This window comes from Heteronotia binoei, chromosome 3, assembly GCF_032191835.1.
Source record: "Heteronotia binoei isolate CCM8104 ecotype False Entrance Well chromosome 3, APGP_CSIRO_Hbin_v1, whole genome shotgun sequence".
NCBI lineage: Eukaryota > Metazoa > Chordata > Lepidosauria > Squamata > Gekkonidae > Heteronotia > Heteronotia binoei.
Window position 1 is genome coordinate 72,869,568 of NC_083225.1, and position 27,186 is coordinate 72,896,753.

Genomic DNA, 27,186 nt, shown 5'->3' on the forward strand with positions numbered 1-27,186 from the left:
CATTATTAAATAATGATTATAAAATATATACAAGAATATTGGCAGAACGGCTTAAACAATATCTGATAAATTTTATAAAGGAGGATCAAGTGGGGTTTCTCTCCAAAAGGCAAATAAGAGACAATATTAGAACTGTTGTAAATATTGTAGAATATTATGAAAGACATCCAGAAAAGGAAGTTCAATTATTCTTTGCGGATGCGGAGAAAGCATTTGATAATTTAAATTGGGACTTTATGTTTGCAGTAATGGAGAAAATGGAGTTGGGAGAAACTTTATAAGGATGATAAAAGCAAATGGAGTTGGGAGAAACTTTATAAGGATGATAAAAGCAATATATACTGAACAACATGCAAGGCTATGTATAAATGCAGATCTTACAGAAGATATAATTAGCAAAAGTGCAAGACAAGGCTGTCCGCTTTCCCCACTGTTGTTTATAATGATTCTTGAAATCTTACTGATGCAAATCCAAGAAGATTTGTAAAAGAGCAAATAAATATTTGCAGATGATTCAACAAGAAATTTTGAGGATTTTGGGATATGAATTTAACAAAGTTGCAGAGACTTTTCTGTTGGGATTACAAATGGAAAAATTTCCACAAGAACATAGAACTATAATTTGGTACTTGCTTTCAGCTGCTAGGACATTGTATGCACAGTTGTGGAAGCAAGAAAAAGTACCAGAGAAATGGGATTGGATTGTAAAAGTTATGACATGGAGTGAAATGGACAAATTAACAAGAATGTTAAGAGACTATGATTTAGCAGTTTTTAAGATGGAGTGGAAAAAGTTTAGAAGATATATAGAAAAAGAGTGGAAAATAAAAGGACATTGGGCAATTTTTGATAATGATTAAGTATTAGAAGGAAGAAGGATATTAATCTTTGTTTTTATTAGTTAAGGGTAGCTTTAAATATTAGTATGTCAGCCAGAAATTTTGCCACAGCCTCACTAACCACCTCCTCAGTATCACTCAATAAATAATAACAGGGTGGCAGAATAGACAAATCTGGGGAAAAAGAAAGCTTGCCAAATAAATCTTTACGGAGGTTATGGTATAAAGAACAATCAAGCAATATATGCTGGATTGAGTCAGGGGTATTTGCTCCACAGGAGCAAAGTCTGTTGGCTAAAGGGACTCGCAGATATCTCCCTTGTAAAACTTTGGAGCTGTCAACATAATTTTAGGCTCCTGTAACTTTTAATATTGTTATTGCTCTGTAATGCTCATTACATTGGTTACCGGAAGAAAGTTCAGCATTCTTTGACAGCAGAAGCTGTGAAAATTTCAGCTTTAATTCAGAAGTACAGAAAACAGCAACAATATATTCTTAAGGCTCAGAGAAATGCATGCAAATTAAAAATGTGCATTTGGACCAGCACTCTTGTATAGCTTATTTATTTTTTATTCAAACTTTAAAAACAAGCAAGACAAAGGCTCTTTAACAGTGTGACACACAGTCAGAGTAGTAATTAGCATAACAAGATAAAGAACAATGTAGATAATGTAGACCAGGGATGGCCAAACTGTGGCTTGGGATCCACTTGTGGCTCTTTCACACATATTGTGTGGCTCTCGAAGCCCTCACCACCCAGTCAGCCAGCTTGGAGAAAGCATTTCTTTCTTTAAATCAGTTCTCCAAGCCAAGCCAGTCGGTGGTTTGGAGAATGCGTTTAAAGTTAAAGTTGCTTTCTTTTCACCTCTCCCATCTATTTTCCTTCCTTCCTTCTTGAAGCTCTCAAACATCTGATGTCATGTCTTGAGGCTCTCAAACATTTGACATTTATTCTATGTGACTCTTATGTTAAGCAAGTTTGGCCACATCTGATGTCGACAATGTAGGGGTACAGCCAGATTGGAGTCCAGTAGTACCTTAGAGACCAACAAGATTTTAGCCCTGACTTGGATAGTGCAGGCAAGCCTGATCTCATCAGATCTTGGAAACTAAGCAGGGTCAACTCTGGCAAGCACTTCAATGGGAGAACTCCTTGGAATATCAGAGCTGGAGGAAGTGGCGGGCTTTATTCAGCCACCTCTGTCTGAATATCTGCCATGCACTAATTGGGGTTCAGTCACCAGAGGTCGCTGTGACTTCCAGCTGCATACGTGCATGCGTGCACACACAAATACAAATATATTTTGTAAGATTTTGGGGATAATGCTCCATGAGTGGGTGTGACACACAGCATTTTGTGAAGTAAGGGGCTTTTGTTTGTTCCTTTTTACAGAGCATATCTAAGGAGTAATAGGAGTGGGCTCCTTTTTCAATGAAAATAAGGCCACTGGCCTTGGCCCCATCAGCCTTGGCCTTATTTTTATCTTTCAGTGACTGGTGTGGCCCTTTTATTTTCTCATTTTCTCTCCCTGAAACAATAACCAGAGAGGGTCATAAGTTAATTATTAAAAATATAGCTCAAAAATAAGGTTAGGAAGATCTAAACACTTTCACCTTATAAAGTCTTGTGAACAAAAGTCTCCAAAGATTAGAGGTCAAGAACATGATTAAGCAGGAGAAATCAGTTCCCCAGCAAAGATTATGGTTTCAGAGTCCTAATTTCTGCAAACGTGATCTCTTCTTCCCAATGTCCTGTCAAACTACACAGGGTCTATGAAATTAAGGTCCAGCTTAGGATCCACAAAGAAAGCCATCAAAATAGCTTTTATTTATTTATTTTCCGGATTTATAGTCTGCCCTTTCCCATAATGGGCTCAGGGTGGATTACAACATAATAGAACTATTAAAAATCCAACAATAAAACAATTAACACAAGCAAATAAAACAGCATGGATGGTGTAAGCACATTTTACAGATTAGGACATAGATGTAATAAGTGTCCTAGATTTTAGAAATATATTTTGTAAAACCAATTAAAACACACAAACAGGAAGAAAGGTAAGCGAGTGAATGCTGAACAAAACAGATAAGTGTTCATCCACTAGCAGAAGATAATGACTGAGGGGTACACATCTCCTTGGGGAGGGAATCCCATGGTTTTGGAACTGATAAAGACCCTTTCTTGGATTGATGTCCATCTAGCCTCAGACTATGGGGGCACACAAGGTCCTTGAAGACGTAGGTTCGTACGGGAATAGGCATTCTTTGGGGTACATTGGGCCTTACTTTTAAAGGTCAGTAGCAGCACCTTGAATTGGGCCTGGAAACAAATGTAAATGGAACAAGACTGGAGTGATGTGGTCCCTTCATCCAACTCCTGTCAGCATTCATTACTAGATGAAGTTTCCACATACTCTTCAAGATCAGCAAGTAGAGTGTGTTGCAGCAGTCTTGAGCTAGATGTTGCTAGGGCATGTATCACAGTTGCAATATTTGGTTTGCAATGATACTGTTTTTCAAGATATGTTTGAGAGGATCAGGATCATACCTCTACAGCCAGCAGTTTTCCCAAGTCTGAACTACACAAAATCCCCCTATCTCTTTAATGTATTCATGAACTATCTGACACTGGTTCACCAAAAATAAACAAGCATGATGTTGGAATTGGAAGTGTCCAGGGGGCGGGGGTTCATAGTTTCTCATGATAAGTGTTTAACTGGTCCACAGAGCATTGATTAAATAATCCTCGTTGAATTCTTGTCATCCTAAATTGTTGATGTATAGTACTGTACAATATTCATGGAATAAATAGATCTTTGCTTGATTACATATGGTATATGAACTGCATGCAGCTCTTTCACACATATCGTGTGGCTTGTGGAAATATGTTGTCTGACCTTTTTGCATCACAATTAGGCTGCAGCCTGGCCCTCAAACAGCTGGGAATCAGATGAGGGGTGTAGTTGTCACCTCAGGAGCTGGTGGGCCAGAGTGAGGCCAGCTGCAAAATGACATGAACACCTGCCCAATGGGCCTCAACTGATCCAGCCAGGCAGGATGGTCCCTGCTTCCCTTGGACAGGAAGGGAGGTTGAGAAGGAGAGACAGAGCTGTCAAAGCTGAAGGCAGAATTACTCCAAGGAAGAGGAGGAGAGCAAAGGTGCAAAACCCCCCCACTTTAAGTATCTGAAAATTTTGTGAAGGAAGATGGCATCATCAAATTGTAAAAAAAAAAATGAAAGTATGCTGTGGAAATGAAACTACTGAAATTCTGTAGAGGATCCATAAATGCCAGTCTACAATTGAGTTCTGGAGAGAAGTTCCAGAAATAAAAAATCCTGAATGGAAGAAAACCAGTACGTGACTCATCTCAATTTTCAGTACAACATATTCCTGTGAATCGCTGTATTCTGTTATGAATTTGTAAAGTTGAAGCACTGTGCAATCCTTACAAATCAACACCTGATGGAGCTCATTCATACAGCCCTAATTCATCAGCCGGATTTTCAATTATTCACAGCCGAAATGGTGACTCTCAAGATTTCTACTAACAGTAAATAGCCAGTAAGTATCTCTAATTTAATTGGTTTACATATTTATGTCCATGTTTTGACCAAATATTTACTTATACAAATAAATATCATTAGTAATATGTTTTTACGCTTTTTGTTTTTATTTTTGGCAGTCTCGAGTTAATGTTAATAAATTGCATATTTGCATATTTCCCAATAAAAACTTGTAATATTTGTTCACGTCTTGAGGCTCAAACATCTGGCATTCATTGTGTGTGAATCTTATGTTAAGCAAGTTTGGCCACTGCTGCCTTATATAACTGATATAATGTACTCTATATATATAATATTAATGGAGTAAATTCTAAGGCTGGGTGATGGCCACTTCCAAAACTTGGTTTCTATCATATTCCACTATTTCTTTATGCCACTGCTGCTGTGATTTTATCATTAAAACAACTGAGCTTCAAGAGCTTAGCATCACAATAGGCCACAAATGCAGACACTAACATACTATTAATTTTTTTCTAAAGCCTAGAAATGTTTCTGTTGGAGAGTAAAGGGTAACACCATGAAACATGTAAAGCAGTTCAGTAAACTTTCAACATAATAATAGCTGGTCAACCAATGAAAACATGCACTTAAATTGGCCAGCTACAGTATGCTTGCTGTGGTATGCTTTCTCTACATTCATGGTGGTCAAGATGTCTCCATGGATTTTAGGCTAAATTGAAAACCCAGCTACCATATGCTGTTCCCATTCGGGTCAGTGCATTTAATCAGTCTGTAGAAAAGGTCGAAGATACTTTCCTGCATTGTATCCTGCTGCCTCATACTGTATTGGATATGCAGCCATGTGTCTGGAAACAGGGTTGGCCCTTTTGAAAACTAGAGCCTGGAGACAGGCTTAAAAAATTTGGCTGTGCCTTCATTTTTTAGCCAGTTATCCTAGCTATGCGCATACTATGTTATCAGACTCTTAATTAAGTAAGTGTTCGTGGTAATTCAATTGACATTCCACTTGATTCACTTCTTATGTTAGGGAAAAAGCAGGCTTTCAGATTGTTAGACCAGAGACTGCTAGATACTGAGAGACAGGTTTTGCATTTCCGTATAGGGTTGCCAAGTCCAATTCAAGAAATATCTGGGGACTTTGGGGGCAGAGCCAGGAACAAGGGTGTGACAAGCATAACTGAACTCCAGGGGAGTTCTGGCCATCAAATTTAAAGGGACAGCACACCTTTTTAAATGTCTCCCTTCCATAGGAAATAATGAAGGATAGGGGCACCTTCTTTTGGGGCTCATAGAAATGGACCTCCTGGTCTAATAATTTTGAAACTTGGGGGGTACTTTGGGGAGAGGCACTAAATACTATACTGAAAATTTGGTGCCTCTACCTCAAAAAACAGCTCCCCCAGAGCCCCCGAAACCTCCAGATCAATTCCCCATTATACCCTATGAGAATCGATCTCCACCTAGGAAATAATGAAGTGCTCAGCAGACGTTTCCCCTCCCCCACACCACCTCGTTTCTGGTGACTCTGAAGCGAGGGATTGGCCTCTCTACTCATGCATTGCAGCCAACTTCTTCCAAGTAACACAGACACCCCATCCCAAGAAGAGGCCTTTCAATCAGAGACTGGAGCCTCCGGAGGGGGAAAGTCACATGGTTCTCTGGGGTTGGGGCTTCCCCCTGCCGGCCAGCTGACTGTGGGCAGGAAGGAGCCTGGGAAAGCGGAAGAACTCCCACTGGGACCTGGGGATTGGCAAGCCTATTTCCGTATTGCAAATGGTGTAGTGCCAGTTTATGGGACTCCAAGTTTATGGGACTCCGGCTTCCTATTTATTATTGTCTTCTCATATTCGCAGATAAGAACATAAGAGAAGCCATGTTGGATCAGGCCAATGGCCCATCCAGTCCAACACTCTGTGTCACACAGTGGCCAATAAACCCCTCTTGAAGGTGGCTATGCTGGTGGCCGCCACCACCTCCTGTGGCAGTGAATTCCACATGTTAATCATCCTTTGGGTGAAGAAGTACTTCCTTTTACCCGTTTTAACCTGTCTGCTCAGCAATTTCATCGAATGCCCACGAGTTCTTGTATTGTGAGAAAGGGAGAAAAGTACCTCTTTCTCTGCTTTCTCCATCCCATGCATTATCTTGTAAACCTCTATCATGTCACCCTGCAGTCGACATTTCTCCAAGCTAAAGAGTCCCAAGCATTTCAACCCTTCTTCATAGGGAAAGCGTTCCAGCCCTTTAATCATTCTAGTTGCCCTCTTCTGGACTTTCTCCAATGCTATAATATCCTTTTTGAGGTGCAGCAACCAGAACTGCACACAGTACTCCAAATGAGACCGCACCATTGATTTATACAGGAGCATTATGATACCGGCTGATTTGTTTTCAATTCCCTTCCTAATAATTCCCAGCATGGGGTTGGTCTTTTTTATTGCAAACGCACACTGTCTTGACATTTTCAGTGAGTTATCTACCACGACCCCAAGATCTTTCTCTTGGTCAGTCTCTGCCAGTTCACATCCCATCAATTTGTATTTGTAGCTGGGATTCTTGGCCCCAAAGTGCATTACTTTGCACTTGGCCACACCGAACTGCATCTGCCGCGTTGACGCCCACTCACCCAGCCTCAACAGGTCCCTTTGGAATTCCTCACAATCCTCTCTGGTTCTCACTACCCTGAACAATTTAGTGTCATCCGCAAACTTGGCCACTTCACTGCTCACTCCCAATGTAAATCATTTATGAACAAGTTAAAGAGCATGGGACCCAGTATTGAGCCCTGCGGCACCCCAATGCTTACCATCCTCCACTGCGAAGACTGCCCATTTATACTCACTCTCTGCTTCCTATTACTCAGCCAGTTTTTGATCCACAAGAGGACCTGTCCTTTTACTCCATGACTCTCAAGCTTTCTAAGGAGCCTTTGATGAGGAACTTTATCAAAAGCTTTCTGGAAGTCAAGGTAAACAACTTCTATCGGGTCTCCTTTGTCCACATTTTTGTTCACCCCCTCAAAGAAATGTAACAGGTTAGTGAGGCAAGATCTTCCCTTACAGAACCCATGCTGAGTCTTCCTCAATAACCCGTGTTCATCAATGTGCCTACTCATTCTGTCCTTGATAATGCTTTCTAACAACTTTCCTGGTATTGAAGTCAGACTGACTGGCATGTAATTTCCCGGATCTCCTATGGAACCCTTTTTAAAGATGGGGGTGACATTTGCTACCTTTCAGTCCTCAGGAACGGAGGCAGATTGCAATAAAAGATTACAGATTTTTGTCAGAAGATCCAAAAGTTCAACTTTGAGTTCTTTCAGAACTCTTGGATGTATGCCATCCGGACCCAGTGACTTATTAGTTTTTAATTCGTCAATCAGTTGTAGGACCTCCTCTTTTGTCACCTCAATCTGACTCAGGTCTTTCAACACCCCTTCCAAAATTAGTGGTTCTGCGGCGGGCAAAAAGTTCTCATCTTCCACAGTGAAGACGGAGGCAAAAAATGCATTCAGCTTCTCAGCCATTTCTCTATCCTCCTTCAGTAATCCTTTTACCCCATGGTCATCCAAGGGCCCCACTGCCTCCCTGGCTGGTTTCCTACTTCTAATATATTTGAAGAAATTTTTATTGTTGGTCTTTATGTTTTTTGCAGTATGCTCCTCATAGTCCCTTTTTGCCTGCCTGATCACAGTCTTGCATTTGATTTGCCACAGCCTGTGTTCCTTTTTACTAATCTCACTTGGACTGGTTTTCCACCACTTAAAGGAGTTCTTCTTACCTTTTACAGCTTCCATTACTTTGTTTGTTAACCATGCAGGCCTTTTCTTATGCCTGTTTGTGCCTTTCCTAACTTGTGGTATGTATTTTATCTGAGCTTCTAGATTATGGTTTTAAATAGTCTCCAAGCTTCCCCAAGGGTCTTGACCGTATTTACATTTCCTTTCAGTTTCCTCCTCACATGCCTCCTCATCTCAGAGAATTTACCCCTTTTAAAGTTAAACGTGGTTGTGGCGGTCTTTTTGGGCAACTCCGTATTTATACAAACGGTGACATCAATAACATTATGGTCACTGCTCCCAAGCGGCGCAATCACTTTTACATCTCTCACCAAGTCTTCGGCATTACTTAGGACCAAATCCAGGATCGCCCCACCCCTGGTAGGTTCTGAGACCATCTGCTCCATAGCACAGTCATTGAGAACATCAAGAAACTCAATCTCTTTCTCTCAACCAGAACACATATTGACCCAATCAATTTGTGGGTAGTTAAAATCACCTATTACAACACAGTTTTTACGTTTAGCTGCTATCTTTAAGCCTTCCATCATATTATAATCGTCCTCTTTCTTTTGATTTGGTGGGCGATAACAAACTCCCATAGTTAAATTTCCTTTTGGGCCCTCTATTTCAACCCAAAGCATTTCTAAAAGGGAATCTAATTCTCTGACCTCAGTCTTACTGGATTGTATATCCTCTCTGACATACAGAGCCACCCCACCTCCAAACCTTTCCTCCCTATCCTTCTGATATAACTTATATCCAGGAATCACTGTGTCCCACTGATTCTCCTCATTCCACCAAGTTTCTGAAATTCCCACAATGTCTATGTTTTCTCCCAACACTAAGCATTCCAATTCACCAATTTTACTTTGAACACTTCTACCATTTGCATACAAACATCTATAATTTCCAAGGCAAGCTAGGCCTGCCCCCTTCCTCCTGCGGCCTTGAGACTCTGGCAGACAGTCCATACTGCTTGTCACCATCACAGTGGACAACTCTGATCCGTTACCCAGTAGAAAAATAGCAGCCAACCCTTCATCTCTTTGAGACGAGTCCTCCCGAACCAGAGACATTTCATCTCCTGTCGGCTTTCCCCCAAGATTTAGTTTAAAAACTGCTCTGCCACCTTTTTTATTTTAAGCGCCAGCAGCCTGGTTCCATCCGGGGACAAGTGGAGACCGTCTCTTTTGTACAGCTCCCGCTTGTTCCAGAAAGCATCCCAGTGCCTAACAAACTTAAACCCTTCCTCCTTACACCATCGTCTCATCCACACATTGAGACTTCTAATTTGTGCCTGTCTCTCCTGCCCTGCACATGGAACAGGTAGGACTTTCGAGAAGGCTACCTTGGAGGTCCTGGCCTTAAGTCTCCCGCCTAGCAGCCTAAATTTTTCCTCCAGGAACTCATGACTGCATTTCCCCTCATCGTTGGTGCCAACATGCACCACGACCACAGGCTCCTCCCCAGCACTGTCTATTAGCCTATCTACTACACGCGTAATGTCCGCTACCTTCGCACCAGGCAGGCAAGTCACCATACTGTCAGTATGCGGTTTCGCCACCCAGCTGTCTACTTGCCTAAGGATCGAATCACCAACTACCAAAACCCCCCCTCTCCCCCTGCCCAGGGATCGTTCCTTGGCGCGGAAGGATTCCCGTTCACCAACCGAAGAAGTGGTCCCTTCTGAGGGCGCATTCCTCTTATCCTCAGCACAGTGCACTGTTCCCTCTCACGCTTTCTGGCAGCAAGGGGGCTGCTACTTTCAGAGTGGGGCTCATCTAATACGCCCCCAAGAGTCTTCCCCAAGTGCCTAACTGACCGTCTCTGCTTCCCCAGGGCAGTCACCTCGGCCTCAAGGGTACAAACTCGTTCCCTGAGGACCAGGAGCTCCTTGCATCGAGCACACACCCAAGACTTCTGTCCTTTGAGCAGATAGTCGTACATGTGACACTCAGTGCAAAACACTGGAAAGCCCCCATCCCCCTGCTGGCATTTTATCTTCATTATATATATATATATTAAAATATACAGTCGTCTTTAAATGCTGTTTGTTTAAGTGGCTCCCCTTCTAGAGGGTCAACTTACCTTATTGGGAGACCAAGGAAATCAGGGATCTGGGTTCCTGGTCCTTAGAGAGCCCCTAGTTGAAGAGCCACAGGCCAAGAGCCCTTTAGCTCTTGCCCTTTGGCTCGCGCCTTTGGCAGGGCACAGCTTAAAATGCAAAGAGGGTGGAGCAGAGGCACTCCTAAGCAATCAGCAGCAATCACTCTCAATCTCTTTCACCTTTAGCCCACTCAACCAAACAAAGAGCAGTTCCCCAGCTATCACAACTCAGAATTTTAAGCAGTCCCACAAACCTCAGAATGAAGTCTTTCAAAACTCAAATTCTCAGCAACTTCTCCAGCTGTTTCAGCTACGAGAGCTGCTCTGCTCTGTTCTGCTCCTTTTAGACCTCTGTGAGATCTTTTATACATACCAGCTTCAACATTCTGCCTTCAGGAATCCTTTATGTCAGACCTTTGAGAATTCCTCAGGAGAGATAGTGCCTGTGTAGGGCCACAGTTCTTGAATTTTTATCTCATGTCTTGTGATACTGTAGCTTTTATACTGAGCTGAGGAATTCCATAATTAGCTCCCTCCTACATAAATATCAGAGTTACCCAGATGAGTGGCTGGGTAACATTTTACCTGGGTAACCTTTTATCTGACTATTATCTGACTGGAATCCTTATACTACCCATTAAGTTGCTAGGTTACTCCCTAGCGGCTATAAGTGGGTCACTTGTGAATGACCATGAATAATTTTATTACTATTTTATTTAAGTTTATGACCATTTATTAGTGTGCTTTTTGATGTGCATATTTGTGTCAACTGGCTATGTAGTATTTTAGATTGTTTGGTATCTGTACCAAATGCTTAATTAAGATTCTGAAATGAAATGAGAACCGTGCCAAAGGACAAATTACCTATAGAACTTGCTTTGCTACTGAAGATGGCCAAGGTTCAGTGGCCATCTGGATTAAAAGGATTTTACTCTTGGTGGCTCAATAACCTAACACTGGTTTCTTCTGAATTTCCCCGCTCCCAATTTCCAAAAGACTCTCACTCAGGCAGAGAATTCATTATTAAATAACACAAGGTACAGTTTCATAGTTACCAAAAACTTGGCTCTAAGATAAGAAAAAGAATCTGGTAAATCTTCACAATGCAACAAGCAGCATTTGGCCTTGAAATTAAATTCTCTGTTTCATGTTTTCTGGAGAGAATAACCAGTGAGGTAAAACACAGAACACCTCAGACCCATCAGAATCCCATCAGTGTGCTTTCCTTGAAGTAAACAAGATATAATTGGCTTATCTGGATCATGTTTTTATAGTTTATAAAAGGTATACATACATACCTTAATGACACAATAAGGATAAATTACAACAAAACTTGTATTAAAAACTATACCAGGAGACTCACTACAAAGTACCAGAGAACACAGTTTCCAGAGCAAATATACATTGATCTCCCTCTCTGTTTCACACATTAGATATCAGATGTTCAACAAACCGTCCTTTTTGTTTATAGATGCGGCAGTTTGGTGGTGCCTTAATTAATTACAATTCACTATATTCCAGGCTTTCTCTTTTATCTTATCGTTAACAGTCTTGCTCAGGTCTTGCAAATTGAAAGCCATGGCTTGCTTTATTGAGTCCATCTATCTCCTGTTAATCTTCCTACTCTTCTGCTGTCTTCAACTTTCCCTAGCATTATTGTCTTTTTCAGTGACTCTTGTAATTCTCGTAATGTGACCAAATACGATAGCCCCAGTTTAGTCATTTTAACTTCTAGGGACAGTTCAGGCTTGATTTTGATCTAGAACCTACTTATATGTCTTTTTTTGTGATCTATGGTATCCTACAATAATAGTTAAAAGTGTTTTCAGTCTAAAATCGAAACTAAAATAACAAACCCCCACATCACTACCCCGCCCCCCTCAATAGATGCCTGTCAGTTTGGACTCCTTCAAAACCCCTGGCAAACAAGCAGGCCTTGCAGCGCCTCCTGAAGATCTCCAAGGAAAGGGCACCTGACACCTTCAGGGATGTCCTGAAGATATAAGTTCTGAGCTCTAACTGATGCTAGATGGGCTACCCTAAGTTGTGGGACAGCCACAGACGGCTGCCTGATGGCCATAGTTGATGCAAAGGGACATACGGAAGAAGACAGCACTTCAACTTACTACAGTCTGCACAAAAAATTGTGGGAAGCTGGATATGTGCAATACAACTAGGCAATTTTTGCCTTATAGCTACATGAAACAAACAAAAAAAAAACATATAGGGATGCAGTGGCATGGAAAAGTTCTTTTAACCATTGTCCAGAAACTATAACCAGCTTCCCATGTGAACAGCAACACCATCTGAGAGGTTCAGACATAAGCTTCTCAGACACAGGACTCTTCTACTTACAGTGAGTTCATGTTAAAAAATGAGGCAATATACAAACAGTTAGTACCCTGATTCAATTACACATGCCACAAAGGAAAGTATCACATGTTTTTCTGCAATGCTCATTCACCTCAAAGCAAGGTTTACCATGGTATAAGACCCTTTTAAATAATTTGGTTCCTTTGAATCCCACCAAATTGAAACAGTAAAAAAGTTGCTGTATAATAATGAAAAGCAACAGTTTCAAGAATGTCTATACAAACATTCCCTTACAGGGATGTACAGAAATATTTAATAGTGTTTAATAATGTTCAAAGTTGCCAGTTGTTTGGAAAAACAGACCTACATACCAGTTCTTTGGTACAATATTCTTTTCCCATATGAGCCCTGTAGGTCTTTAAGATCAGCAACTCAAAATCTCCTGGTAGTCCCTGGCCCCAGGGATGTCTGACTTGCCTCAACTAGGGTCAGGGTTTTTTAGGCCAAGGCCCCTGCCTGGTAGAATGAGCTTCCCATGAAAATCAGGGCCCTATAGGACCTGCTGCAGTTCCACAGGACCTGCAGAACGGAGCTTTTTCACCAGGTCTTCAGTTGAGGTAGCAAATGTCACCTTCTATTAGTCCTCCTCCCTCTCCTACCATTCTAGGGATCTGATGGACCTCTGCATCATAACTGTTGAGACAGGGTTTTTTAAGTCTGTGTTTTAGCTGTTTTATACTGTAATGTTAATTTTGTTATTAATTGTTTTTAATTTTTTAATTCTCTGATGGAACCCGTCCTGAGCCTGGCTTTGTAGGAAGGGTGGGATATAAGTTCAGTGCCTTGGCCTCTGGAGTCCCCCAAAATTCTATCTTGCCTTCCATGCTTTTCAACATAAAGACACTAGAAAAAGCAATCCAGAGATTTGGGCTGTTGCCACCAATATATGGATGACATTCAGCTCTGTCTCACACTTCCAGGATCCCACAGGAATTTGTGGAAAGTATGAACAGGTGCCTGGAGGCAGTTTTGAGACCTGAAACTTAGGCTGATTCCGCATTAGCCTTTGCTCTGGCTCCGTGTTTCCCCCGGGGCAGATGTTTATTTCCGCATATCTTGACCTGGGGCGGCAGTCTGACCCGCCTCCGAAGCAGTATTGTCCCGCATTTAGGAAATCGGCAAAATGCGAGAAGTTTATTTTTGATGCGGCTTCGGGGCTCAAAATTTATGTGCGGAACTCACACCAATGCGCTGTCAAACTTCTCGCATCAGTAGAACACACCCACATAACTCCACTCTCAAGATTCTGCCCAGTTATTTCGTCATACTTCCTTAATTTTACTCCCTTTGAAAATTATCCAATATTTTCCTGAAACAGTAATTTTTTTAAACAAATCACATTTCGTGTTACAACGCAAAAAATATATAACAATGTAACGCGATTTACCTTTACTGAATACATCCCTTGCTTCCACCCGCCCCCATTCTTTATGGTATTCTACGTGATTTTTGATAATGTGTCATTGCATTGTGATTACTTTCTTCCCCCCTTCCGATAAAAATCACTCCTATTATATATTTTTTTCAAATAATATCATTACAATGCAACTAAATAGCGATGTTACACGAACTACTTTAAAGATGCGTGACTGCCACCTTTATCGATACCCCCCCATGACCTCAAACAGGAACACGAATTTAATTATGTTTATAGGTTTATATTTTTGATAGGTTGGGGAAACTTTCTTCCTTAACCCCTCTGCATAAATCTTCACCCCCCACACCTTCATGCATCTGTTTGTAATTTGTTATAGCTTTTAATGGAGAACTGTGTGCTTAACATTCAGCGTGTGTGGATAAAAATGGTGGATTGCCAACTCAGATTTCCCAAGGCGTAGATAACCTGCCAATGGCAGCGTGAAAGGAAAACACATGACTTTGCCAGTATTATGCCTCTGGCATTACGTTGTAATGCAAACAAAGATGATCGCGTTGTAACACGAACCCGCATGCGTGTTAAAAAAAAAAGGGAAACGTATTGTGGGGGAAACTCCGGGAGCAGCAGTAATGCAGAATCAGAACACACGGAACAGATTGGGAATTGAATCCGGGAGAAATCCTCTAGTGCGGAATCGGGAAATCACACCCGCATGGAACAACCTCGGAGCGAAAGGGAGGCAAACGCCAAATGCGGAATCAGCCTTAGAATCAACAAAATGGAAGTACTACTGCCAGGGAAGGGTTTGACTCAGAAACTGGGATAACTCCTGTTCTGAGTAGGGTTCCACTCCCTCTGAAGGAGCAAATTTGCAGACTGAATGTACTGCTAGACCTAGGCCTCCTGATGAGACAGCTGCAACCTTTCCTGGGTTACAAAGAACTTGTCACCATGGTGCATGCTCTGGCAACATCTAGATTAGATTGCTGCAATAAATAAACATACAAACTGCAATAAATAAACATACAAACATTCTAAATCAATAAAATAATAGATGCTTGACACAACTCTTCTGCACCTGTATTTATCCCCATTAAAGGGCTTTCCCACTAATGACGAAAGATATGTATTTTTGTCTAGTTCTATAAATGAAAACACTGCAAACATTTCAAATTTCTTTTTAAAGTGTGTATGTATGTGGGACTTCTCTAGAAGACTTAGAAGCCACAGTTGATACATAATCATGTAGTCAGAATGTTTACTGGAGTGGGTCACAGGGATCATATAGCTCCAATGTTGTTTCATCAACATTGGCTTCCAATTTGCTTTTGCACCCAATTCAGGATGCTGGTATTGACCTTTAAAGCTTTATACAGCTTCGGGCGAGCTTACTTGAAGTCTTCTCACATATGAACAACTGGTCATCTTAGGAGACCCTGCTTCAGGTGCCCTCACCATCTAAGGAGAGACCAGTGGCAACCTGAGAAAAGGCATTCTAAGACACTTCAAAAAACTTTGGAACTCCATCCCCTGGGAAATTCTTTTGTCCCTTTCTATTGTTTTCTGCCAGTGGTGCAGACTCTTTTGTTTGGTGCACACCCAACAACACTTACTGGCTCTCCTCTCTGGCTGTGTTGTTTATATGTTTATGTTTATATTGAATTGTTCAATAACACACACACACACACCTTATTTAAAATGCTGCTTTAATGTTTTTAATGTTTTTATGTTCACTGCCCTGGGGACCCTACTGTGTGGAAAAGCAGCACAGAAACATTCTAAATAAATAGAATAATAGATGCTTGACACAACTCTTCTGCACCTGTATTTATCTCCATTAAAGGGCTTTCCCACTAATGACAAAAGATATGTATTTTTGTCTAGTTCTATAAATGAAAACACTGCAAACATTTCAAATTTCTTTTTAAAGTGTGTCACTGGAATTTGCATTTAAATGACATTACCTTTTTTGGAGGTTCTAATAATTGTCTCAGACAACAGTAAAGGGCTTCCATTGGAAACTTCATTTATGGACTTTTCTGATGCTTTGCTGGCAAGACTTTCTTTTTTCACATCTTTTTTTATTTCCTGTACGAGAAACAGAAACAAAGAGAGAAGGATGAGTTATTTAGAAAATATGTTCATGCATTACATATCCCAGTACTTGCGTTGATTGCTATGACCTTTAGTCTCAATAAGTAGATAAAAGGAAAAATTACTCTGCAACCAATACCAAGTCAATCATACAGCCAACTAAACCCACCATTATTATATAGCACTTCTACATGAAAATAGCTCTAAATTATTTACTGCACTGATTTCAGGCAGCAAAAAATTCCTTACACTTACACCTGAGAACATCCTTGTCAAAAGAAAGCATAGAAAGAAGATATTGAAGAATGCTAAATTCTGCGAAGTTTTTTGCTAAATTGAGCAAGTGGGAGAAAGAGTAGAAAAAGAAAATGGAACTCTACTAATCCTTCATTGGCTCTTTTTATCACAGATAATTATTTTGTTCGTTCAAGTTGATATAAATTGCTGGACTCAAAAAGGATCCAGATGGGCTTGGAATACAAGAAATAAATCATGTGAATATTTGCAAGGTTATCTCTTAGAATGGAAATCTCAGACTTCACTTAACATTTGTATCATGGAAACATACCATCCTAGTCAGAAACCAATCTCAATTACTTATTTAAAAATTATTGCCCTGTCTTTCCATAGCTGAGTGCAGCTTGCAAAACATGAATGTACAGCAAGCATACAAAAACCTGTGAGAAAAGAGGCATAAACCTTATGTAGTGGTGCTGTATGAGAAGTACTGGAATTGATTTTGCTGACATATTTTTCTAAAAAGACTATGTCATTTGCCATAAAACATGAAACAATGTCTACGGTAGCGATTTACTGAGAGCCATTTACTGAGAGCTATTAGATAACTTATTGTAAAGATTTTTTTGCATCCATTGCACTCAACTTTTTTGTTTAGAAAAATCCACTATCCAGCACAAAACCTTTACTGTGGCTGGGGGTGGGCGGAACAGAAATGAAAGTAACCCTTGAGAAGAAACACTGTGTAAAGCACAAGAAGAACCAGTTCCCAGTTGCCTGATCTGAAAAAAGTTATGGTGATTCAGGTGATCTACAAAATAAGTGTAACCAAATATAGATCTTAAAATTAGGCTCCAGGATTTAACTAGTTAAAATTCCAAAGCAAAAAGTTAATCATGTATTCCCAAAAATACACTTCAATCTGCGACTGAATAAAGAATCAAAGCTGAAAATAAAATTATATACCAATGACATAACTGGCCTGAACTAGGTTACGCTATACTGCCAGTAATATGAACAAAACTTTATTTAGGGTTGTAAGCTTTAAGTTACCTAAAAATAAGCAATTGCTATATATAATTTTTAAAACAAAAGTAACATTAAGGGAAAAAATTAAAAACTTACAGTGTACCATAACACTGTATGAAAACCATCCAACTTAAAATTAGTTCTGCTGTTATTGCAAACAATCACCATATACAGGAAAATGATACACGAAAACATTTTATTGAAGTCAGGTTTTTTGTCAGTGATTTTATTTATTTATTTCCACTTATTTATACCCTGCCCCTCCTGCAAATGCCTTGATTTAAATCCTACCAATATTCCTACAAGTAGGGGCATAGTGTCACATTCTCAGGGCTCAGGCAGGTGGGAGTCCAAAGTCAGTCCACGTTCAAAGTCAAGGAAGTCAAGCAGGAGCCAAGTCAACAAAGCAAAATCACAAACTGGAATCAGAAGTCATTGTCCAAAAGCCAAAGTGTCAGGATGCCAAGGAATTCAAGCAGGTCAGGATCTGGAATCAGGAAGGAGCATGAATGCAAGCCAGAGAATAGACTTGTTGCTTCCACAAGGTTACCAGGTCCTGGGTAGGAGTTATATGGGAGCCTCAATCAGCCTGCTCCTTGGATGGCAACGACTCTGCTAGAACTCAGGGCTGAGAGATCTTACTCTTGAGGAATTACATTCAAAACCATCTCAGGCACCAGTGTTCCCTCTAAGCTGTGTTAGTGTGAGCTAGCTCACAGATTTTTAGCCTCCAGCTCACACATTTTTGCCTTAGCTCAGGAAGGATGACCTAATTCAGGAAGGCAGACTAATTTATGCAGTAGCTCACAACTTTAATGCCAGTAGTTCACAAAGCAGAATTTTTGCTCACAAGACTTTCTGGCTTAAGAGGGAACATTGTCAGGCACCTATTCTATTAGTGCAGGGTGGCTTTCTCAGCCCTGGCCCCAATCTGGTGGAACTCTCTGCCAGATAACATCAGGGCCCTGTGAGATCTTATGCAATTCTGCAGGGCCTGTAAAGGCAGAGATGTTCTGCCAGGCTTTTGGCTGAGGACAGTGATGGTTGGCCTTCCAGCTGGCACCTTCCATTTTCTACCCCCCGCCCCCCAAATGCTTTGCAAATTCTCTTCCCCCTGGATGACACCCTGGTAGTCCAGAAATGTAGATAAACATCCATAAGGTGTTATCTGGGCTCTTTAAAGACTTTTAAAATTGGAACAGTTATGTTGGTTTTTAGCTTGTTTGTTGTTTTATAATACATGTTGTACATACTGGGAGGAAACCCAGATCTCATTATGCTGTGTCACAACAGCTCAGTAACCATTTTGAGTGTTCCTTAGAAATCCTACAAACAGTCATAATCAGTCAAAGCACTTGAAAGTTTGTGCTGCTGGCTGATAGAGCTGATGGGACAGGCAGGCAGAGGCAGCAGCACTGGTGTTGCAGGCAGGCTAGCCAGTGAACAAGCAAGTGGGTGGGCGGGTGAGGTAGTGGCATAATTGTGTGAACCCAGAAAGAAGAGGAAGTGAGAGGGCTGTGGAAAGAAAAGAGAATGAGGATGGGGTTAAAAAAGGACAAAAGCGGCCAGTGGGTTGTGAGGGCATGAAAAGTGAGATAAAAGGATGGATGGTATCCCTCCCCAAGACTGTGTTCCCTTGTCATTATCTAATACTACAGATTTTGTATATAAATATTTATGTACTGCAAATTTTGAGCAAAACCTTGCCATTCCAAAGAGGAAAAAAGTTTGGAAGAGTTTTAACAGGGTTTCCCCAAATTTTCCAACATTTCCTCTGTAAAAAATTGAACAGTCCTCAGACTTCTTCATGCTATACAATTTGGGAAAGAAAAATCTTGTCTTAAGAAGCATTTCCCTCCTTCCAAAATAGAAAATACTTTAGGGTGTTTTTTCAGCAGAAAAATTGGGGGGAGGGAATCCTCTGAAAAATGGCTTTTCCAGAATTTGTTTACAAGTCTTTACATGTCTGGAACCATTCTCACGTAGTTCCCCTCAGCTGTCAGAGTTACCCCTCAGGAAAAAGGAAAGGTCCCCTGTGCAAGCACCAGTCGTTTCCGACTCTGGGGTGACATTGCTTTCATAACATTTTCGCGGCAGACTTTTTACAGGGTGGTTTGCCATTGCCTTCCCCAGTCATCTAGACTTTCCCCCCAGCGAGCTGGGCACTCATTTTACTGACCTCGGAAGGATGGAAGGCTGAGTCAACCTCGAGCCGGCTACCTGAAAACCCAGCTTACGCCAGGGATCAAACTCAAGTCGCGAACAGAGCTTAGGACTGCAGTACTGCAGCTTTAACACTCTGCACCACAGAGCAGAGTCTCCTTAGAGGTCTCCATTATTAATGGAAAAAACCAACATTCCTTTTCCCCAGCCAGTTTTACAAGGACCCCCAGGTACAAGTCTATATTAAGTTTGTCTTATTACTGCTAAATACTGCTGTCCTACAGATTTTTTAAAAAAATCCTTTATTAACTATTAACTAAGAAATTATTAGATTTCTTTTATTAACTATTTTTAATGTCTTCTGACTTCTACTGTGGGAACTCTACTATACAGACTACTTCACTGGAAAAGCTAACTGCTAGGTACACAAGTTACATTATTCATATGACTCCATATGATAACCTCAATATGTCATAAGATCACATACAAAGAACAGCCATGAGAGTAATTTTTAATGCAAACTGTCATCTTAAGACTGATTTAACCTTCATTTTAAAAATCAGCTAAAGTGTTCCTTAAATTCCAGACGAGCAACTGAAAAAGAGAAAGAAACCCGTCACAGTAGCCTAAAACTATGTGACCCCCAAATGCAATGAAGCATTAACGCAACTATAAAAATGATACTGCTTTAATTCCTTTTTGTTTTTGTTTCATGTGGAGTTTGTTATTAGCTGAGAGTGAGCAAGAGTAATATGGAAAAGTATTTCATTAAACAAACCTGGTTCCAGCTCCTCAGCCCCCTATGCTTCTCTATTGAGTAACTTCCTGTAGCTGCTCTCTCACTTCTATCTTTCCCTGTGGCCCTGGCTTACTTCCTCTGTCTGCTTTCCTAGCTCACTTACTCAGTTCCACAAACATAAACGTTTCTTTCCTTTAATGAACAAAGGAAACAACAAAGAATAAAGAAAACTTCAAATAAGACATAGCCTTTTAAGACAGTAAGGTAGTTGATGTGCACAAGTTTTTGTTGTACTACAGAAGTTATTTTTTTTTCTTGCAAATAAATAACATCTGTGGGATCTAGAAAAGGTTGAGTTTAACTAGATAGTCTCTTGTTCCATTGGGCAACAGAAACTGGGAAATCTGGGCTTCCTTCTGTTTGGAGACTTAAAACTAGAGTGGTAGTTTGTTCTGGAGTTTTCTCTTTCTCTTTGCCTGCTGATGCAGTATCTATAGGATTGGTGCTTCTCCTTAAGGGCCTTTTATTTCCCTCAAGGTTGGCTGTGAACCAAAGCACCCTAATTTCCTTTAAGAGTTAATGTGATTATTAGCGGGCCTGCTGTGGCTTGCAGGTGTTCATGGTTTGGGCCTTCCTGTGGATACCATCCTTATCTCCTTTGAGGCCAGATTCAAGAATGTAGTAATTGGTTAATCATTTGAATCTGTGCTCAGTTATGTAACCAGATGGGAGAGGGGATTAAGGCTGGACTTTAACATCTTCTAGAAAGTTCCATCAAGACAGATTCCTGATTGGATCTGAGAAATCACCTGTTGCTAGAGGGTAAAAGACTATAATAGACTATAATAGGGCTATAGGCCAGAGGAAAGCCATGCTAGTATGTTGATATGGTGTATTTCATCATGATAGACTGCGATTATAGAACACTTTAAGCTCCAGCTTGGACTCTTATGCTGCAAGAAGGTGCGCCATCTAATACCTGGTAGTAAATAGAAAAGTAGGTTTTTAATTTTATTTTATATGCTGCATAGTAATATCCTTTTAAGCACACACACACACACACACAAATAAATAAAATGTCTGCTTTATTTGGGTGCATTTAACCTTGAAGACCCACAGGCCTGGGTGCTGCTCAAGCAATACGGAGTGATGACCCAGAGGAACCAAGGCTTGGGTTTCTAACGTTGGCTCTCCAGGGTTAATACCTCAAATGCTAGTGTAGTCACTTGACACTGAACTTCTGCCCTTCTTCCTGGTCACTTGCAATTTGGTAAAATACTTGGCTGAATTGTATTTACAAGCTTGTCATAACTTCTGTTCTGATATAGGTTTGGTTCACTTGCCTTCTAGTGGCAGTAAATTAGAACCCAAAGGCAGCAATGAATTTGTCCTTGGATACTCCAGCCCTGAGCAGGGGTTTCATTCAAATCTTGTAACTGTGAAGGTCTTTGTTGGTCCTAAGGTTGCTACTGGATTCCAACTTTGTTCTTGTGAAGGTGTATTCTGGCAATCAAGGATGAAAATATATGGATCCCTGCTTTTAACATCTGGGGTACTGAGACTCTGTCTTTTCCCTTTCTGCAGTTTGGTTGTCTTGTTCTGTGATGTGCACAGTGATACATGTTTCTTCATCTTGGAGCGGTTTTCTTATACTTCTCTGGAGACAAGTATTGTTTTCTCTCCTACTTACTCTTCGGCATGTCTTGGCCATCTTGGGTTCTTTCACAACCATTCATCCTGAGCTTTAACTCATGAAAGTCTGCATCTTGGAAAATTCCGTTGGACTTTAAAGCGCTACTGGACTCATGTTTTGTTCTGCTATATCATTGATCCACAAACCGTTCCCCACTATAAAATACCAAGAATCAGAGATTGTTTATCGTACTCGAGCCTACTTGCCCACAGGTTTCACAATGCTTTTCTTATCCATGGTACCAAGCCACATGGTTCCATGTGTGTCTTTTCATTAACAGGCACCAGGGGCAGCAAATTTCAAGTGGTTCCACAATCCAGTTGAAAATGAGCTGGATGTTTGTTCAATAACATAACAGCAAACTGTACAGTTGAGTATGTATCAGATATTCCAGTCTGTCCCAAAACCAAACTTAAGATTTCCTCATAACCTTCAGACTTATCACTGTCCTTTCTGCATTGTTCACACTGCCAGTCTCTGAAGTTTCTTCCTGGACTGACTTTGGAAATGATTTAGTTTGCCACATCCTCTGTGTTGTAGTCCATATGCTTTTCTTTTTTTCATGTTATTTCCTACTATACAAGCATTGCATTCTCGGTGACCCTTCACTAGGCTGCCCTTCCTGCTTGTGGTACAGCCATAACTATAACTATGCAGCATGTACTTGCATCTGTTAATATTCTGATCTTGTTTTTATAAATGTCTGCTGCCCTGGCAATTTCCAGACAGCTATGCCTCTGATCAGAGAATCCATTATTATCTCAAAATTACAAGTTGCTTCTAGTATCCTTCATACAGTTACATAAGCATCAGCCCTTCTTCAGCACTTGCTGCCTCATAAAGAATTGATTGTGCTCTGCCATTCTGTTCTGTTTACATAATATAGTATCTATCTAGTGACTTGGATAACTATTGCAGGATACAAGCAATGTCAAGGCCAAGAGACCAACATGCCTCTCTTCCTTTCATTCCAAGAAAACAGTGTACCAGCTTTAATTTTCACTTTGCTTCGTCATCCTCAAAGACAAGCTCCACAAACAGCTCAGCTCCTCACCTCTGGTGGTACAGGTCTTGAATATTGCAAAGTCTTTGCTGTTTTAATAGTTGTTACAGCAGTTCTGCTAAATTGCTACCATAATGTTTCATGTATGGCTTGTAATTAGTTGAGAGTCAGGCAAGACTATAGGCAAAGTCTTTTTATTAAACACATCTGACTGTAACTCTTCAACTCTCTGTTTCTCGCTCTCCCTCTCTCTGTGTCTTCACTGAATTTCTGTAGCTTCTTGTAGCCTTCCTTTCATGTCCTTGAGTTATTTCCCGTTTGTTGTGCCTACTCGCTTCCCTAAGTTTGACATATGTTACTACATACTTACATAGCTAAAATTAGTCCATCTGCCCTCTCTCATTGTCTTAACATTTTAAACTCAGTGCAACAAAAAATAGTTAAAGGCTTAATTTTGAGGTTCACTTTGGCTAATTAAGCAGAACTAACCACTACAAATAGCAGAAAGAATGAAGTTCCAGAATGGATTGGCTTTGAGCCATTCTAGCAGAACCCTGGTCTTCTATTCTAGCCAGGTCAACAGAGAACTATCTCCTTCCTTTGGTGCTTCAGGCTCCAGTCCACTTCCAGTAACTGACCTTGAGCTGGAGAACAAGAACTTTAGGTCTAGATTCAGCTAGACTAGTTCCAACAAAAAATTGTTTACTTAAAATATTTCTACTTTATCTCTCAAAACTCTTGCCCAAAAGTGGCTGAAAATCGAATTATATGAATAACACAATTAGTTTAAAACAAAATGATTTATAATGTCCCAACAATACAATTCATAGCAAAAAAACAAAACAAAACCTCCCAAAAAATTAGTAACACAAATTTGCAACCAAAGGGCAGGCCATAGAAGTTAAAAGTTATCAGATACTGCAGAAAAAAGCAGCATTTTCACTCTGGTATCTAAAAGCTAATCAGATAGGCAACAGTTATTTGCATTCCACAACTGGGCAGCCACCACTGAGAAATCTCTGTGGAAGAGATCACTGCTAGTAGGACAATGATGTAGAGGACAGTACAGGTGAAGGCAGTCCTTCAAATACACGAGTCATAAGTAATTTAAAGTTAAGCACCAGCATTTTGATTTGTGCCAGTAACAGACATGCAGAAGTTCCAATACAGAAATAATATGATTAGTATATTCAACTACTGCATGTTGTACTAAATTAAATTCCCAGTCTTTATCTGATAGGGCAAAATGGCACTGGAAAGGGCCCCTTTCCTTCCTCTGTGTCCCCTCACCAACATGGCTTATTTGGATTCAACTGGAATGTACACTTCCTCTACCAACAATTGATAGTGCTCAGCCAGGGCAATTTCCCTCTTTCCTGCAGGCCAGCTGAGCCCAGCTGTGGAGACGCAGGAGATACTATTCTCCAGCCCATTGGGACCTTTCTTGGGGGCTATAATGGACAACTGGTCTTCAAAGGTCTAATTCTGTGTTTCAAAGGCAGCCTTTCACAGAGTGCATTACAACCTAAACATGTTTATGACATGGAATATCATAGCCAAGTTGTGCTTTTCAAAGACTTGCAACAGGTGGTATATAAGCTAAAGCTGATAAAACGTGCTATGTATCACAGAGAAGACATGTGGTTCCAACCATAGTCCAGTATTCACCAGCAGTTTCAAGGGGTGTAAAGCCACCTTCCAAAACAGGCTGACTACTCATTCCTCGAGTGACAATAATTGACCAACTGATCCTCAGTCTAGCCTAGATTAACCTCCACTCATTGTCTCACATCAATACTATTACCTTCTCCAAGCATTTGGTTCAGGACAGACACAGACCCACTAGATATCTGCTGTTATAGAGAAATAGGGCTCGATATTGTCTGCATGTTGTGGTACCTCACTCCAAATGTTTGGATGACTTCTCCCAGAAGTTTCATATACATATTAAAAAGTAAGGAAGACTAGATGGTACCCTGTGAGACACCACAGCATAAATGCTATGTTAAGCATTTAACATGTGACATTAAGATTTACTTCCTTAGATGTTACAATGAAACTTCAGTAAGAAACTAATTAAACGAACATGGGAAATAGAATAAAGAAAGAAAAATGTTAAATGCCGTATCTGAGGGGACTGTATGATGATATAGTAAAGACCTAGTGGAATTCTAAGGAATAATTAATTAAATTAATAAACACAAGGAAGACGATTGCATATCAACACAGCTGTTCATCATTATCTTGTTACTATTTGACAGGTCTGCCTGTTTGTCATCATTTGCAGTTGTACCGCGCAACCTCAAGCACACATTCAAATTTTAATTAATTTTCCAAGATGCCAAAAATCACTTTGATGCATTTTTACAATGTCTCAGGGGGAAAAGCACTATTGTTTCTCTTTTGGAATTGAATAAACTTAGTAGCACCCATCCTAAATTGCAGACCCATTATTTAGAAAAGAATATTTTTGTATAATCCAGAGGGCTCAGGGAATGCTCAAGATAACTTTAATATTTTGACATGTTTTGACAGCTGTACAAAGTTTCCCACCTCTTTTGGGAGGATTCTCTAGTGGCTTCATAAAACACATTTTCCCTGTATGCATTCTCTAATCTGACCATGTATCTGTTTAGGCTACAGGAATATATAGCACAAGAAAGGGGCATGCAAAAGTGTCTTTTTGCTCTGCATGAGTGCGGCTGCAATACAGACTCTGACAGTAGCTCATAGTTGTTTCTGAAATGAAAGAGAAGGGGGGTAGTCATCCTTGCCTTGAAACGTTGTGGTGTATATACTATTAAAGAAGTCCCTTCCTCCTGTCTGACGCTCATTCTGATGTTTCATCTAAGATTGCCCGTTTCTGTTATGCTGCTCAGTTGGAAAGGAAGGAAATTGAGAATGTAAATCTTGGTTATGAGTTTTAACAATATGTGTAATAGTAGGAGTCAGGAATTTTGTGTAAGAGGTGATGGGTTTGTTTTTATGATTTTGTTTTTGTTTGTATTAAGCTGGTCGGATGACTGTGAATAAAGAACTGCTATTAAAAAAGTCTATCCTGCACCCAGGAGATTTTAATAACTATTGACCAGTCCATCCTTCAGCAATGTGAAAGAATGTGTGGTGGCTAGACAACATCAAGCATTTTTGGATGAAAATTTATATTATTTGGATCTCTTCCAATCTAGTTTCAGGCCTGGTTATGGGACTGGGGGATGACCTCTGCCAGGAGATTGACAGAGAGGTGCAACTCTGTTGGTTCTCCTGGACTTCTCAGCTGCTTTCAGTACGATTGATCATAGTATCCTTCTGGACCACATTGATCGGCTGTGACTGGGAGGCACTATTTTGCTTTTCAACATCTGCATAAAACAACTACGTGCGGTAGTCTGGAGATACAGCTGGGTTGTCACACCTATAGTTGATTTTAGAAACACTGGAGAAAACCTGAAATGATGTCTGGGTTGTAAGGACTAGATCATTACAGTCTTGGTCTATCTACACTGGTACCCAATTTGCTTCCATACACAATTCAAGGAGCAGATGTTGACCTTTAAAGCCCTACATGGCCTGGGACCAGCATGCCTACACCCCTACAAACCTATCCGACAGCTACAGTTATAATATGAGATCATGTTTCAGGTGCCCTCAGGTTCTGACAATACAGAAGAGGGCCTTGGTAGTCACACCAAAATTCTCCTCAGAGACTTGCCTGTCCCCTTTTGTTGCCATCTTCTACTAGCAGGTGAATACTTTGTTTCCTCTAGCGTTTCCTTAGTGAGTCATCCTACTTGCCCTGTTTTTAATTATTGTTTTATGTATGTGTATTTTAATTGTTTTAATGATATGTTTTGGTTGATTTTTAATATTTGTTTTTATTATGTTTTTAATCTTACCCACCTTGGTGACCGTGATGATGGCAGAAAGTGTGGTATAAATTTTGTAAGGTAACAACAATAACAAACTTTTTGTAGTTAAGCATATAGGCTTCTGTTCCACCATAAAAAGCCATGAGTACCTCAGGTCACAACAAGTTCTGTTAACAGGATGACAGAAAGGTAGATCCTATAAATAAATTTGGTATGCACTAGGGTAGTCTCTGTAAAAGAGTGGGCTTCCGCTTGCACCAGTACTTCTATTTGACACAATTAATGTTTTTTGTGAAGAATTGCATTTTTCTTTTGGAGGTTTGAAATAAGCAAAACCTTCATTCTGAGTTTTGGA

At 40.4% G+C, this 27,186-nt stretch overlaps 1 protein-coding gene across 4 annotated transcripts in view; it reads right to left on the minus strand.

Annotated features, from left to right (window-relative positions):
* The window catches only part of SH3KBP1 (SH3 domain containing kinase binding protein 1), a 237,284-nt gene that overhangs the window by 166,740 nt on the left and 43,358 nt on the right, over window positions 1-27,186 (minus strand). For all 4 annotated transcript variants that reach the window (XM_060234045.1, XM_060234047.1, XM_060234044.1 and 1 more), the window contains exon 3: window positions 15,969-16,092. In XM_060234045.1, coding sequence (XP_060090028.1) covers window positions 15,969-16,092 — 124 coding nt within the window. The remainder of the gene's footprint in view (window positions 1-15,968; window positions 16,093-27,186) is intronic.